This window comes from Seriola aureovittata, chromosome 8, assembly GCF_021018895.1.
Source record: "Seriola aureovittata isolate HTS-2021-v1 ecotype China chromosome 8, ASM2101889v1, whole genome shotgun sequence".
NCBI classification, from domain to species: Eukaryota; Metazoa; Chordata; class Actinopteri; order Carangiformes; family Carangidae; genus Seriola; species Seriola aureovittata.
In genome coordinates this window covers 9,949,977-9,966,293 of record NC_079371.1, presented here as the reverse complement: position 1 = coordinate 9,966,293, position 16,317 = coordinate 9,949,977, and the positions used below count along the sequence as shown (strand labels likewise).

At 37.6% G+C, this 16,317-nt stretch overlaps 1 protein-coding gene across 1 annotated transcript; it reads left to right on the top strand.

Annotated features, from left to right (window-relative positions):
• Window positions 1-115: 115 nt before the first annotated feature.
• aga (aspartylglucosaminidase) lies at window positions 116-16,316 on the top strand. Its single transcript, XM_056383547.1, has 9 exons — window positions 116-417; window positions 2,764-2,917; window positions 4,404-4,516; window positions 6,781-6,893; window positions 8,578-8,689; window positions 9,035-9,110; window positions 9,476-9,583; window positions 11,368-11,501; window positions 16,095-16,316. The coding sequence occupies exons 1-9, from the start codon at window positions 309-311 to the stop codon at window positions 16,193-16,195; spliced, it is 1,020 nt and encodes a 339-aa protein (XP_056239522.1). The 5' UTR covers window positions 116-308; the 3' UTR covers window positions 16,196-16,316.
• The last annotated feature ends 1 nt before the right edge of the window (window position 16,317 follows it).

Genomic DNA, 16,317 nt, shown 5'->3' with positions numbered 1-16,317 from the left:
AAATGGTCATTTGAATCAAAACGTCACATCCCACAAACTGCATGCCAGATTTCCTCCTGCACCGAAGTATTTGCTCTTCCCCTTTAATAAAGTACCCGCCCACTCAGCATGTGACAAACAAGGAAGTTTGAATGTAACGTCTCATTGCATCAAAGTGTAGACTTTTATGAAATATACATGTAAAACCCTGCTGTGTTTGGTGGTCTGCTCGGATGCGAATTCTCTGTGGCGTGAAAAAATATCAATGAATAGGAAATAGCAGCCACGTGTATCGTTGTAATGCTCATGCAACGTTTTGTCAGGGAAAAATGTATATATCGCTGCTTATTTCCACTTTAACGTTACTGTTTCCACTTGGTCAAACATCTCTCCCTCTCGTTATCAATACTTGGCCTTTCAAGAATGCAACGGCTGCAGGTAGGCCTTACGGTATCTAACCATACGTTATTGCTTGAAAAGTTTTAGTCCGGAGCTCATTCATGTGATATTGTGGCCAAAATCTGCAGACAAACAAATATAATACCCGCATACCCACTCAAAACAACATTTGTGTATGTTGTTAATTAGTTTCTGTATGTGTCTGGGCGTTGAATAATTAATTGAACACAGTTACAGAGTATGTTGGTCATGTTTTTGGTATTATCTTAATATTTATTTTTATGTGGTGACACTTGCAGAAGCAGAGGTTGGATAAACCTGCCTTCCTGTTGTTAGTCTGATATGACTTATTTTGCTAGGATATCAAATGCTTTGTTTATTGATCATCATGTACTCATGTCTGTGCACAGTCATTTTGCTCACATCATCATGCAGCTCATTAAAAAGGCTTGACATGACATCCATGATTTATGGTGGTAGAAAACCAAAAAACACATGAAATTTAACAGTAGTGTTATGGTGGTTGTATGAGATTAGTGTACAGTGAAGGGTTTAACTGAATAATCCCCTCTCCCCCTCTTTAGTATTTATGATTCTTTTGCTTTTTTTTTTTTTAAATTTCATTCATGATTACATTTTAATAAAATGCCTAGAACTGAAATGATTAGTTCATCAACTGACTCGATCAACAGAAAATTAATCAGCAATTATTTTGATAATTGTTATTTATTTATCCATTAAATATGTCATAATATAGCCATTCTCTCGTTACAGCTTCTCAGATATGCTTGTCTTCATCATAACTGATAGCAAATTGAATCTCTTTTGGATTTGGACTCTTGGTTGAAAAAAAAAAATTCAAGTGCAATCGCTGGTAGGCTCCATGACTAGCATTTTCAGGATTACCCCCTCACATTATTATAAAGTATATTATAATATATATATATATATATATATATATATATATATATTATATTATTCTCTTTTTCTTTATTTATTTTTTTGCAGTATGTGCAGTAGTGTGAATCCACTGTATGTAAGACCATCAGAGTCTGAGATGCTGATCGGAAAAGGGTAGAGCTAACTGGTCTTCATAACTGCCATTGCCAGCTTTGCTCTCACTCTATTTGATTTCCTTCAGGATGATACATTGGATATGTTTAAGTTGAAACAGAAAATATTTCAGCATTGCTTTCCACTTATCAGTCACGTGGAGTTCCACCAAGTGCAAAGCTCGACACGAAAAAAAATGATAGAAATGTGTTCAAAACATCTCAAGCAACAGATCAAACCTGTAGGTGATTAAAGTGAACTTAAAAACTCACCATTTGAGAGATGTACATCACATGTTTTCCCTGAGGTAGCTATGAAAATGAAAAATGTACCACGCTATCTGTTCTGCAGGTAGATATTTAAAAGTGAAGTCTGTGAGCCACTACTATTGATCCACCCATGCAGATCTCTTTTCCTTTGGGGGCTTATAGAAGCAGCTGACAATAACAGACTAATCTCCTCTTCCATTCTGCAGCATTTACTAAGTAAAAAAGATTGTAATTCTGAGTTTGATATTAAAAAAGAAGAAAAGAGAAAAAAAAAGAAATATATGCTGAGACAAGAGCACTTACCTACAATGGAAGACGAACAGAATTTATAGATGGATAAATCATAACTGATAAGAGGAGGAATTTGTGGTAGTATCCTGCTGAACACAGAGTAATGGTCTGAGAATTTAGTGGCAAGCTGGTGACAGTGCTACCAGTTGGTATTTTGATCCCCCATGGGCACTTGGGGGATCAGTGACCAAATGCTTGATGCTTGTCAGCTCACGCTCCCTGTTTATTAGAAATCCACTGTAGTGGTCATCTCATGCATCATCTGGACTTTTAATTCAGATTCAAATCTTTTTTTTTTTTTTTTGGAAATAGATTAAGTTATATCATTTACCCTACATATTTAAAATCATAGACAGCACTAATATATTATATATCAGATATTGCACTCAATCAAGCCATATCTAAATTGCAAAATATGTTTCCCTGTATGTTTAATTTGACATTAGCTGTCAAAAATGTTATAAAACAGGATTGTGACACAGTAAAGTTTCTTCAGAACATGACATAAACTTTCTTTGTCAGCACTGTCTACGTCAGACTCAACCATTTTCAGTCAAATAGAGACCTAAGGGACAGAGTAACCCTACTCATCCACCCCCACAGATAAGGTTAAGCTGCCTAAATGTTTGGTTGCCCTGACAACATGCTCCAAATTCTCTGTACACTGTAAGGTTGTATTTCCTATCATGAGAAAGAAAGGCTGACTGGCTGGCCTCCGTTTTGTTGTGTATTGTACAATGAATTACTCACTGTTTTGTGTTTTGTACTGCAGCGTGGAATACCCTGCAGTCCGGTGGCTCAGTGCTGGATGCAGTGGAGACGGGCTGTGCCCGCTGTGAAATGGAGCAGTGTGATGGCAGTGTAGGCTATGGCGGGAGTCCAGATGAGTCTGGAGAGACCACACTGGATGCCATGATCATGAATGGGTAAACCGTGACATTAACTGCATTTTTATTAAGAGTAAAAATTACATGGTAAAAAATATTTGTAATGTAGCAGAGTAAAACAGTAAAGACTGGTAAGATCGCAAATCTATTTTGCAAATGTGATCTTTTTCCACTTTTGGTGAAAGCTTCAATCCCTGGCAATGATCTCCTTCTCAATTTCCTAAGCTGTAGAAAATATGAGCAAGAGCAGCTCTAAATGAACAGAGAACAGTTTGTGATTATTTTTAATCAGAAATGACCTAATTGAAAATGATGAAAATCTTACTTTAATTAGGCACCTGCAGCTGTCAACATATTGTGTAACTGTTGACAATTTGTTGCAGTGCTGTCTATGCATCTCTAACATTTACAGGCTTAACTGGTTGACCTTTCCAGCCAGCCGTTCCTCAGTAAAGCACTAATTAAGAGCCTCATTAGGATCTGAAGGCCTTGCCAATTATTAGGTCCTCAAACACAAACATTTACACACTCAGAAGTTATCATTGGAGGCAAATGTCAGCTCACGGTGGAAGACAAAATACAAGCAGCAAGCTGTTGGGTATTACTCTGAGGAATGTTCCTTCCTCCATTTTACAGGAAAATTGACTTTTTTGGGGGCTGTATAGGCATGAATATGTTCTAGGGAGAGGATAGTCTATTCAATATAGCTGCATAAGAAATACAGTAGTTATCACTAGCAGACATATTGTACACAGTGACGGAGAACAAGAATTGAAACACCTGCACAGTTTCATCCAATCCAATAGAACAACGCTGCAAAAAAAAGATCCATTTCTAAAAACTTTAGAAAACGATGTTCAAGTTTTGATATTGTGCCAGGGGAAGTTGACTCGACTCTTTGGCTTCAGTTTGGCTTCTTGAGGCTTTAGTTTGTTGTGGTGGATAAATACTAGAAGCATTTCTCAATATAAAGCAATCCATGAAACCCCCATTACAACCTACAGTCACAAGTATGAGTTAACTTCACTCTGACACAGTATCAAACAAGTGAACATTATACTTCAGGTATAGCATTTTTAGTGAATTGCAATACATAGAGAATCTCATTAGTTCATCTCAAGCACAATATGTAGGAGATACAAATAATATCTAAACAGTTTACTTGGTGAATTATGTGTAACATTTATTTTGACAAAAGCATCATGTTGTGTGTTTAAACTACATTGCTGCTGAATTGTTGACAACAGTATACTGTCTTTACACACCTTTGGTCTAATTTGCTTAGTCATCAATGTTATGGAAATTGTCTGTGCTAATCACTGGCCAACCATTTATCAAGGGTACAGGGGGGTTAGAGGGGGGAGGACGGCATCAGAGATGTGCAAGTGTTGTGATTTGTATTAGTCACCAAAGCTGGCTTATAAAGCTCATAGATAGATTACTTGCTGTCCCTTAAATCTGATGTTACTTGTGTCTGATAACCCAGCAGGAGTGTTTATTCTCAGTGTGTATTCTCTGTGAGCAGGGACACCATGGAGGTGGGAGCAGTCGCAGACCTGAGAAGAATCAAGAATGCCATTGGAGTAGCGAGAGTTGTAATGGAGCACACTGATCACACACTGCTAGTGGGAGAGTCAGGTATGTGTAGATTTATGTCTTCAAAGGTATCATTACACAATCATGGTTAATGTTGGAAGGGTTAATGTTAACATATAACAACATCAGTCATTATTTAAACAACATACAAGAATGTAAATTAAATTCAATGACCAACAGAGTGTAAAACCTTGTTCTTCTTACAACTTCTTTTTAAATGCAGTTCTGTTGAACCAAACTAGTGCAGTTTGGGAAAAAAAGGGAATAAAATATGTTTTAAGGAGACACTGTGATCCATGAATTTACATTAGTTATCTTCATCAAGCAGCTGTCACATTAGCGGCAAAGCCTTTTAGGCATTTATGTAATGCGTGGTTTTTGCAACACTCGAATAAGCTTCAATCCCTCGGTCACTAGCATAAGCAGCTGGTGATGGATGCATGGGTCAGATCTGCAGTATAATGCTCTGAACATAAATAGAATGATTGCATAACAGACATGTGGCCAGAAAGGGAAAAACACAGTCCAGACAGTTTTTGGTACAGTTACACATTTTGTTTGTGCCCTTTTAACACAGTTCCCAAATCACAAGAGTTCAAAAGTAATTTGACACTTGGCTGCTAAATGTTTCTCAGGGGGGCGGTGTGTCGTTTCAGTCTTAGGTCACGCACAAAAGAGCTCATACACGGCTCAGAGTTGACTGAGAGTTGAGAGTTGGTATATGGAGAAAAGAGGTGACCATGCAAGTGAAGAAGATAATAATGAGGCTAAAAAAAGCAAAACTGTAGAGAGATACCTCAGGTGGTTTGCCAACATCAACAGTCGGGTACGTTCTAAAAGGCAGGTGTGAACAGGAAAACTAGAAAATGCCAAATGACCTGGTAGACTGAGGAGCACATGCCTTGTGGAAAAGCAGAAAATTATTTGCATGGTGAACAAAAACCTCTCTATGACTGCACAACAAGTCAAGAATCAAGAGAAAAAGGTCAGGTTGCAGTTTACAAAAACACAAAAAGAAGAGTGTAGAGTTCTGCCAAAAAGTTCTATGGATTGATGAAACCAAAATCTGCCTCAATCAAAATGATGGAAAGACGGAAAGTGTGGGGGAAAAAAAAAAAAGATCAGCTCATGACCCAAAGCCACCACCTCAAATGTCAAACATGGTGCTGCTTCTGTTGTGGCGCGGGCATGACAGCTGCCAATGGAACTAGCACACCGGCATTCATTGATCATTTCATGGCTGACGGATGCAACAGGGTGCATGCAGAGGCGTACAGATGTAGTATGTGTGCTCAGATTCAGCCAAAGGCATCAAAACCCATTGGATGACATTTCATCCATTCAGCAGGACAACGATTCTAAACAAACAGCCAAAGCAACCAAAGAGTTTTTCAGTGTGAAGAGGTGGAATGTCTTTGACTGGTCTGATCCTACTGAGCTGCACTGCACTTACTGAAGACCAGCCCAAAGGTAGAGAGACCCCGCTGCAGTGAAAGCATGGGAGAGCATCACCAGGGAGGATACAAAGTGTCCGCTGATGTCTATGGGTTAAAGACTTAAGGTAGTTGTTTCCTGCAAAAGATTTTCTACAAAATATTAAGTATGATGATTTTGTTTGACTTCATGTCTATCTGTCTAATTACTTTTGAATCATGTGTTAGCCAGTATGTGTTAAAATGGTTATATCTCCCACACAGTTCTTTCAATATTGATATAAACCTACACAAACTAAAGCTGATACTTGGCACTTAAATACAGTGTGCATGATTTTTATTTCAAACTGAATGTTGATGAAGCACAGAGCCTTAAGAGCAAATAATGTGTAACTGTCTGAATACTTACAGTCTGGACTGTATAAGAGAATTATTTTAGTTTTTTTTTTATATAAATGAATAAATAAAAGAGTGGAGAAGGACGAGGAAGTCAACTTTCTGCAAGTCAGTCAAAGTAAAGTGAAGTCCAATATTGAAGCCTTTTGTTTCTATGTGATAAGTGTCTTCTAAATCAAATAATTTGGCTCATATGTCAAAATATCACAAGACCAACTTTTTTTTATTTTATACCAAATTCAATTCACCAAATTCAATTCATTTGGCTTTATTCATCTGAATTGAACCATCATTCTTATGGAATAGTAAGGTCACTGCTGTAGCGATGGAAAACTTCCTCACGAGCTAAAGTCTAAATGAGATGAGATTGCCTCCAGTCCCTCCTTTATTTGTGACCCTTTGTTTTTCTTATAACCCAAGGTCAGTGTGGACCAGAATGTGTAACTTGACCTCAAAGTATTCTTTCTCTCTTTATAGCGTCTGTGTTTGCTGAAAACATGGGCTTCATTGCAGAAGACCTGACTACCAACAAATCTGTGAATATTTTCTCACAGTGGCTGAAGGGCAACTGCCAACCTAATTATCGAAAGGTGTGTGTGTGCGTGTGTATTAGAGTGTGTATTTTTCTCTCGCTTGTTTTGGCTACAGGCGTGCTACTTCTTAAAGATTGATATTAAGCTAGGAAATTGACAGGCATACTAAAGAAGTTCATAAAAAGCCAGCTCTTCTGGTAAAGGTGATGTCCTACAGCGCTGGGGTTTTTGCTATTCTTTCAACCTCTCTTGTTTACCTCCACAATAATGTCCCAAAGTCTCCCGAGTAAGAGTTATTTTTCCTTTCAAGTCAGCTGTTATCTTTCCAGAGAGAGTATGCAGCGTCCTATTGATCAAATTTACAATATTTACACTTGGGGATGCCCAGCACACGTAGTCCTCTATTGATGGCCAATGAGCAGCTTAACAAGTGCAAGAGCAAGTGCCTCAACAGTAGTTAAGGAAAGGAAAAGCTGATCAATTCTGCCATCCAAGTTTTTACCAAAGCTTTCTTGACCTATTCATGCCAAAGAAGTACAATACCTTCATGAAAATTCTGTATTTGGTGCAGAGGCACAGAAAACTTTCATCAGTAAAAACTGAAAAATGGGTCGCGAGAAAAGAATTCACAGGGTTTATTTCCATAAATTTGCTGTGTGCATTTAGTGTTGACATAAATTGTATAATCCATGTAAATATAGAATAATAGTAATACCTGCAGTGGCAGTCATAATAAAAGCATGACTAGGTGTGGTTCAGTTAAAAATTCACCACTGTATCAGCTTGAATCTGCAGAGAGGTGTCATTGTTCTCCTTTTACCTTGTAAACAAATTACTCCGTTGACAGGCTTTTTTGGAAAATTTCAGATTGTTGCTGAGGCCACTGGAGAACAACTATACCTGTATTATTTATAACTAAAGAGACTGTTTTCAAGGGTTTTACCCTCACCTTCATGAAATGGAATATAACAGACTTTGCTTTATGAATAATGCACAGGCACTTTCATAAAACAGACTAGTTGAGCCCAACTTCGGTTTGCTGATGGCATAATGAAAGCTCCATAGAAAAGTAATGCTGATAGAGATACATATTCTATATGAAAGGATTTTAGTTTTGTTTCAATATTTTATTTTACCTTTTATGACTCCTAGTCTGCATTTTATCACTGCTCACTTCAAACTAAAAATTAGGCTTTTCTTTCCTAATCCCACTTACCTGTGACATCAAAGGAGCAGAAGACACTGAATGAACTTTTCACACCTCCCTGCAGGTCAACCTGGTACATTGAGTCACTCATAAGAGCAGAGGAGACGCCTTGAGGTAGAGACACAGAAGAACCTTTTGTCAAACTACACTGCACTCTGACAGATAATCACATCCTGAGCTTTATCCAGGTCAATTTAGATTGAATGAGCTGGTACAGTAGGCTGTCTGTGTCTCAATAAAAATGGTATTGGACAGCTGAAGGACACATTTTGGCAGCAGCAGGAATTTAAACTGGAATGTTTTGTTCATGAAGTGGTCCAGACCACTGGGAACATGATTTTTGTAAGACTGCCAACTGTTCATTATTAAGTACCAAACCATGCATTGACAATAGTGCTAATTGTTCAGTAAAAGTAAATGCCTGCAGATCAGCATGTCTTGCTTGTGTGTATAGTGTTTGTGCGTGCGTGTGTGTACATATATAGTATAGTGGCATTATGCAAGCAGCAATGGAGTTTTCTCTCCTGTCAAAAGAATGTATTTCCAGATCCTTCCATGTCCTGTGGACCCTACAAGCCCAGGGCGACACTGAAACAGGAGAAGAGGATGGCACAGCATGCTAATGCGCGTTCCCATGACACCATAGGTAGGTTTTTATCAGTTAACATTGAAAGTAGTGGAGTCAGCTTTCCTTGGGCATTTTATATCTCAGTATATAAGCACTTCATTGAAACAACACAGGGATGAGAGCACGTTTAGCAGCACAACGTGCCAAAAAGCTGACTAAAGTAGAGGTTATCAGGGCACGCTACAATTTTAAGGTTTTGAATTTGTTTCTGTCCAAACAGATCCAATCTATTGCTACGCTCCCAAAAAACTTCACACGAGTGTTTCAAATGACTTTGTCACACTTTTTTTTTTTTTTATAAGTTACTATGTTGCCATAGTGTTTGCTGATGTCTCCATAGCACTTCTTTTGTTTTTGCACCAGGGATGGTTGCTCTCGATCAGGATGGTCATGTGGCTGCTGGTACATCAACCAATGGACTAACTCACAAAGTTCCAGGGTACGTAGATTATGTTGATTTTAGTGTCAAAAATGAGCAAAAAAATGTATTAGTATTCTAGGCCTTGGGTGAACATGAGTGTGACAAAATAATCCAAAATAATAAACAGGTTTTAGCATGCTGTTTCATTGGTTGAAAAGATTACATAATGAATTGCAACACTAAAGGAAATGATGCTGGCTGTTAATCTGCATTGTTCATTGAAAATATAGGCATTTCATGTTGCATCTAGAAAGACAAACATAAACAATTGTACTGATTAAAAAATGATTTGTGTGCATTATATTTGGCACTTTATTATGTGTATTATATGTGAGTGTTTCATGTGGTCTGTGTTTAAACCCTTTCATTTTCCTGCACTGCAGTCGTGTTGGGGACTCTCCTATAGTGGGAGCCGGGGCCTATGCAGACAGCTCAGCTGGTGGTGCTGCCGCTACTGGAGATGGAGACGTCATGATGCGCTTTCTACCAAGGTACCTCATGCATTGTCCTCTTAACACAAAAGTCGAATGTGGATTTAGAAATACCTTTCCTATGTTTTTACCTTGTGTCATTGTGTGCTTCACTCCATGGAAGAAAATTGAGGTCTCAAACCCATCAGATAGGAATTTTACAAAGGGAAGGTCAGTATTCTCTGGGCCTTCATATGAAGGTTTTAATTGTCTCAGCAAAAAGGATTCACGAAGGCATGTGAGTAATGTGATGTGTATTTTTAAGTGAGACTAAAATTTCACCTCTTGTAGGTATACCTTGATTACCTGTATCTAATGGAGTATATCCAGATATGCACCACTTTATGGTTTGCTCCTCATTTCACAAGTTAAAATAGTTTCCCATTATAAATATTGATCCATCTGAACTTCTCTAACAGTGCTGCATTTAAAATTTCATGAGACATGTTGACTGTATCCTTCATCCCTACTTCTTCCCTCCCTAAACAGGGTTTATTTCACAGCATACTTTCTGAATAACAGGACTGTTACATGGCTTTGTCTACACTTAAGGATTATGTTTCAGAGAATATTGACATCTTCGACACGTGTAGCTTTTAAACAGCCAATTTCTGGTGTGAGCATTTGAGTGCAAGTGCAGCAGTTAGAATATGAAGGGTGGAGTGGACTATGTTGCCCCAAAACTGTCATTTGTACGTTGCACAGAAGAGGCGAGATGTCACTGAAGCTGCTGTTTGTTTCGAGGCTGTGAGAATATGGCGGTCTCGGAAGGGTTTTTTTTGTTTTGTTTTGTTTTATTCATCCAGGACAGGTTGGTGAGCACACGTACTGTTCTTTTAATTTTCACTCAATTTTACATTCATCGTCACACACAACCACACCAGAGGGCTGTCTGTTTCACTCATAGTTTTGTGAGTCCTAGAAATCCTAGAATTACCGGAGGTGTCGTTTTTGAGGAAGACCTTGCAAGGAGTGGACTGAAGTGTTTGTCATTCATTCTCTGTGCCCTAATGTTTCAATGCAGCATGTGTTTGCAAGCCTGCCTAAGGAGTGTAACACGCAATAACCAGCAATGGGCTGTTGGTATCTTCACTAGAATCACTAGAAATAAAGTTTGTTAATACACTTTGTTACTTTAACATTTTTCACTGTGCTCCTGAATTTCCATGTGCACATGTGTACTCCCTGGGGGAAAAAGTGTGTGTGTAGAACCCTGGTACCCTTACATGAGCAGACCTAAAACTGCAAGTCTAAAATCCTGAATTTTTCCTTTAGCGCGTCCTGAGATACATTCAAATGTAAACTCTCTCTCTTCCAGAAAGGGGAATTTTACTTATTTGCTTGCTATCTTGTGTGGGGAAAAAACACAACATGGTACATGTCCTGTCAAAATTATTCAGCGGAACAAGGTTCCTACACATTTTCCACTTAAAAATCCCATACTTTCGCACTCATTGTATTATACATTTGACCTCTGGCTAATGGAGTTAATAGCACCAGTAGTGTCTGTGCAGAACAACTTTGAATTGCAGTGATGGCAAATTGCTTCAGTTAATGCACATTTTTATACAGTTGCGAACACCTGAAAAGTATTGTCACGACTTCCTTGTATAACATCGAGTGAGCGTGGGAATGTTACTATTTTTAAATCACATTTAATCAGTGTTTCTTCACATCATATTTGTTTGCATCAGATTTATCCCCCGCCATAATCACTAGCTCATCCCCATCATCATCCTGGTTGGTGGCCTTGACAGCGCTCGTTAAGTTTGCCTCATGTGTACTGCATGTAATCCTGCCAACAGTTACTTGGCCGTGGAGCTGATGAGGGCCGGGGCAGATCCCTCGGCAGCCTGCAAGACAGCTATTTCCAGAATCAAGAGGCATTACTCAGAGTTCTTTGGAGCCATCATCTGTGCTAACACAACAGGCCATTATGGTGAGTGTTTGGGTTCACAAATATAGACTGTACTGCTCCCTGCCAAAGGAACTAAGACACACACCTGATACACACACATATCTTTTTCTTCTTTTTTTTTTGTAAATTGCATTTGGTTGAAATGATAGTTATCTAAATGGTTAAAACTGCAAATTAAAATTCCATGCTACATTCTTGATAAAGACAATCCAGGATTCACCAAACCCAGTGGTAATTAGGCTTGTACAGATAAAATATTTGTGTGAAAAATACAACAGGTCACTTTTTTAGCCTCTTTTTTAAGTGATAATCAAATTAATAAAAGTGGTTACTGATCATATTCAAAGAATGCTTATTACATGGAATAATGGCCAAATACATGGCCTTTATGGAATCCAATTGATGGGAATCCATCGTAGCGACGGAGAACCTTAATCCATGCAAACTCCAGCACAATCCTTTCTACCTAGTGACTGCTTTGTTCTCATGACAACAGAGACATAGTTTAAAGTCACTGTAGCAGCTGATGTGGCCGTTTCTCTTACCTCAGTCAGAAAAATCACTAGATAACATTTTCATTTTCAAACAGTGTAGTTTGTTCAGGATTATATCTATTTACCTTGTATCCACAGTGTTTTTCCCCCTGCTCACACACTTTGCACCACAGGTATGTAAAATAAGATTTGAATGTAATAAGACACTGAAAATAAGTATAAGACACGTAAAAACTTCAGAGATGGAGATTTAATTAGTATTCGTCTTTGTGAAGTCAAGGTTCTCAGAGAAGGGTGGCAATTTTAATTTCTAGTAAATTAAACTGAGTGCACATATGAAAAGAAATATATTGAAAGGAGATTTGTAATAGCGCAGGGATATCTGCAGGATGTTTTAGTTACTTTTCTGAATGTATATGCACATCCGTGATCTGAATGAAAAGTCTATAAACAAATCTTTGAATTATTAATCTTTGAGGCTCAGGGTATCCTAATTTGTGGGAGAGACTTTAACGTTAGACTTCAGCCGACTGTGGATACAGCGAAAGATTACAACACAGGAAAGAAGAAAACTACAAAAAATATAAAATTAATGTTGGGGGAGCTGCGACTCTCAGACATATGGGGGGATCTGAATCTGATAGAGAGGGATTATACCTCTTTTTCCTCACCCACATTCTGTTTATTCTAGGCTTAACTAATTTTTTTCCAAAGAGATTTATATAACAGGTGATAAATTGCGATATTGGAACCATGGACTTTAAGACAACACCCAATTACCATATATTTAATATTAGGTTGTGAAAAGAAGAGCACCATCTGGAGGCTGAACATTGAGATTCTCAATCAAATGAGGGAGCAAATAAGGCTGCATATATAAGATTATCAATGGGGAAGTGTCCCCTCCGATTCTTTGGAATGCATACAAAGCTGTTCTAAGTGGGATAATTATAGGCTATTATGGTTTCTAATTTTAAAGAAGCAGCAAAAAATTGATAGGTTACAAACATAATTTAAAAAAAATCGGAGATCATCCATAGAAAGACACTGAATCATGGAATAAAAATGGAAATAGAAACAAATTAAATGAAATCAACTCAAATTACAAAAATGAATTGTGAAGTGGGAGATAAATAGGCTAAATGACTTGCCTACAAATTAAAAAAGCAACAAGTAAAAAAATACAATTGATAAAATAAAGGATCCCACAACAAATTCCAAACACTGCCAATTAAAAGATACATAACAGTCATTTTAAAATTTATATACACATCCCAAATTAGATGAAACAAAATGGAATCCTTTTTTGACATGATAAATTACCATCAGCAAGGGACTAAATAGCTTCTAATTACTGAAATTACAGATAAAGACATTAAAAGACATAATCAGATTTAAAACACAATAAGGCAGCAGGACAGCATGGTTTTCCCTCAAAGTGATGTACCAAAATGAATGATCTGCTGATCCTTACAATAATGGTCACCATGTGCTCAACACTGGCATAACTCCCTCTTGGAGAGAAACAGTGAATTCTTTGATACCAATATAGGGTAAAGATAAACTTGAATATGGAGGTTATTGGCCAATAAGTGTACCGAACCAAGAGTATAAGATCGTTACCCACACTCTGGCAAAAAGAGTTGAAAAAAATCTTCCCCCGGATAATAAGTCCAGCTCAGACAGGTTTTATTCAGCAAAGGCAGACACAAGATAATGTGACTGAGCATAGAGTAAAAAATAAACTCCAGGCAGTATTATTGAGCCTTGATGCAGGAAAAGCTTTTGATCAAGTCAATTGGGAGTTTTTATATAGAGTATTACAAAAAATTTGGATTTCATCAGAGCTTTATTAAAACTATTCTAACACTGTATAATAGCCCAAGAGCAAGAATAAAAATAAATGGAGCCATATCAAACTCATTCAGCCTGGAATGAGGCACCAGACAGGGCTGTCCAAAAAATTCCATTACTGTTTGCCGTGTTTGAAGCCTTAAGTCATGGGATCACTCAGGATAATAATATTACAGGTATGAAAATGTTAGGTCAAGAACATAAAATTTCTTTATTTGCGGATGAAATTTTAATTTACCTGTCAAACTCAGAGAGTTCAAGTTTGAAATTATTGTCATTCTTAGATCGCTTTAGTTCCGTCTCAGCTTATAAATTCAATATTCCCAAGGCCCAAATACTAAGTTTCAATTACAGGCCTAGCCCGATCATTAAGCTCTGACTTGCAACTAAATTCGGATGTGGCTCACATGAGAGATTTAGGAGTAAAAAGAAGGAAAAAAATTACAAATTTGTATGCTTTAAATTTTAATCTGTTAAATCAGAGAGTAAAGGAGCAAATAAGGGGATGGAATTTAATTTTAATATTAAGTTTGAAGCTTAATTGAGTCTGTTAAAATCAATATCTTGCCTAGAGTACTATATTTGTTTCAGACTCTTCCAACTGAAATACCTGAAACTATTCAATGAATGGGATAAATTAATATTACGGTACATTTGGCAAGGGAGAAATCCAAGGATAAGATTTGAAACACTTCAGTTGGCTAAGCACAAGGGAGGACTTGCACTCCCCTGCCTAAAGGACTATTATACAGCAGCCCAACTGAGGATCTTGATTTGTTGGTGTAATGAGTCTATTGCGAGATGGAAAGAAATATGTCCGGGGCAGTTCCAATTCAGGCACGGTTAAAGGATAAAAGACTAATTAAAAACTTGATGGAAACAGGTAATAAGTGGATCAACTTATCTCTGAAAATACTATCACTGGTGAAATACTATCGCTGACTTTGAAGAGATGAAGATTCTGAGATGGTGCTCTCATGACCTTGACTTTACCCCAGATAAATTGGATTTTTTAATCAGCTGAAAGTGAGCAGTTTTCAGATACTGAAGAGACTACAAGGGTTAAATAATAGTAACTTTTTAAAATTTCTTCAGATACCCTATCACACAAACAGTTAGAGAGTCAAAGGGTGTTTGAAAACAACCTATTGGAAGTTTTTATTAGTGCCAACAGGAGAGATTAGGGGCTCGAAGTAATTGCAAGACTGTATAGAGGATTTCAGGAGGTTAAAATAGCAAGTACCACCTACTGAAAACAAACAATGGAAAGGGAAACCAACAGTTACATTCCAAAGGAAGTCTGTACAAAATATTGTGAATTTTAATGGAGGTTGTCAAGCTCAACCTCATGGAGAGCATTTGGCTGGAAGAGTCTCAGTAGATATTTTATCAGACCTGCTCAGAAGTCTCACCACTCAGGCTCCTCCAGCTACTGGAGGAATTGTGGCTCCCAGGAAGCCAATACTACCACTTGTTTTGGGGCCTGTCCAAAAAAAAAAAACTTTTTGGCTTAGGATTTATAAAGAATTATTGACTATATTCGAGACAAAAGTTACTTTTTAAATGGGACAAACTCCTTTTTGGGCTTCTAAATTCAACATCTACTAGGGTTGGAACAGTTCATGAAAAAAATCCCCGTCCCGTTCGGTTGTCTCGGTTCGGGGGCGTGTGTATTGTTCAGTTCAGGGCATGCGCAAAAAAAAAAAAAGGCCTTGCGCCAGTAACCCAGTGAAGTTTTCCGCAGATTTTGTGAACCATTCCAGCCCTAACATCTACAAATATTAAAACAAAGCTGGAATATTGTAGCTGCTAGAAAAGCAATTACAAAGAAATGGCTTAATCCAGACAGCCCATCTATAGAGGAATGGTATGATATCGTTAATGAAATCTTTGTAAAGGAAAGAATCATCTTCTGCATGAGGCTTCAGGAAATTAAAGGAAATTTGGGAGGAGGGGAAAAAACATATTTCCCCAAAACACCCTTCTTTTGTTTAAGTTTGTTTTGTGTATAATTGTAATGCAAAAAGGTGAAAAGATGGATCACTCTGTTAAGGTATCTAACTAAAGACTGTGTAAACTGCCGTTATTATGCGAGTCTAAATAAAGGAAAAAATAAATAAAAAAGAAAACATCTGCATTAACAGCTGTTAACATGTAAGGGTAAAGATATCACATTTCACCACCAGCACTAAATGTGGCCTTAGTGAGATGGGGCTAAAAGTTTGGTTCTCCTGTGAAATCACTGTTTTCTCTTTCACCTCCTCAGGTGCAGCCTGTAACAAAGTCCCTGGACTCTCCCAGTTTCACTACATGGTGTCAAACTCTGAGTCAAACACACCACTCCTGAAATCTGTGGACTGCTTTTAAATGGTTTATAATTGCAAGCATCTTTTTTTATATATATTTAAATTAAGTAACAGCTTTCATACTGTATTTTAATGCTGATGATTTTGGTTTTAATTCATAAATAAAATAAATTAGAAGAGGAA

What these genes read in the sequence shown, in the direction of transcription:
- aga (XM_056383547.1), top strand. Translation starts at nt 309, where the DNA reads ATGTATATATCGCTGCTTATTTCCACTTTAACGTTACTGTTTCCACTT. An exon ending in GATGCCATGATCATGAATGG is followed by an intron (nt 2,918 to 4,403) that starts GTAAACCGTGAC and finishes CTCTGTGAGCAG; the next exon opens with GGACACCATGGAGGTGGGAG. An exon ending in GCCAACCTAATTATCGAAAG is followed by an intron (nt 6,894 to 8,577) that starts GTGTGTGTGTGC and finishes TCCTGTCAAAAG; the next exon opens with AATGTATTTCCAGATCCTTC.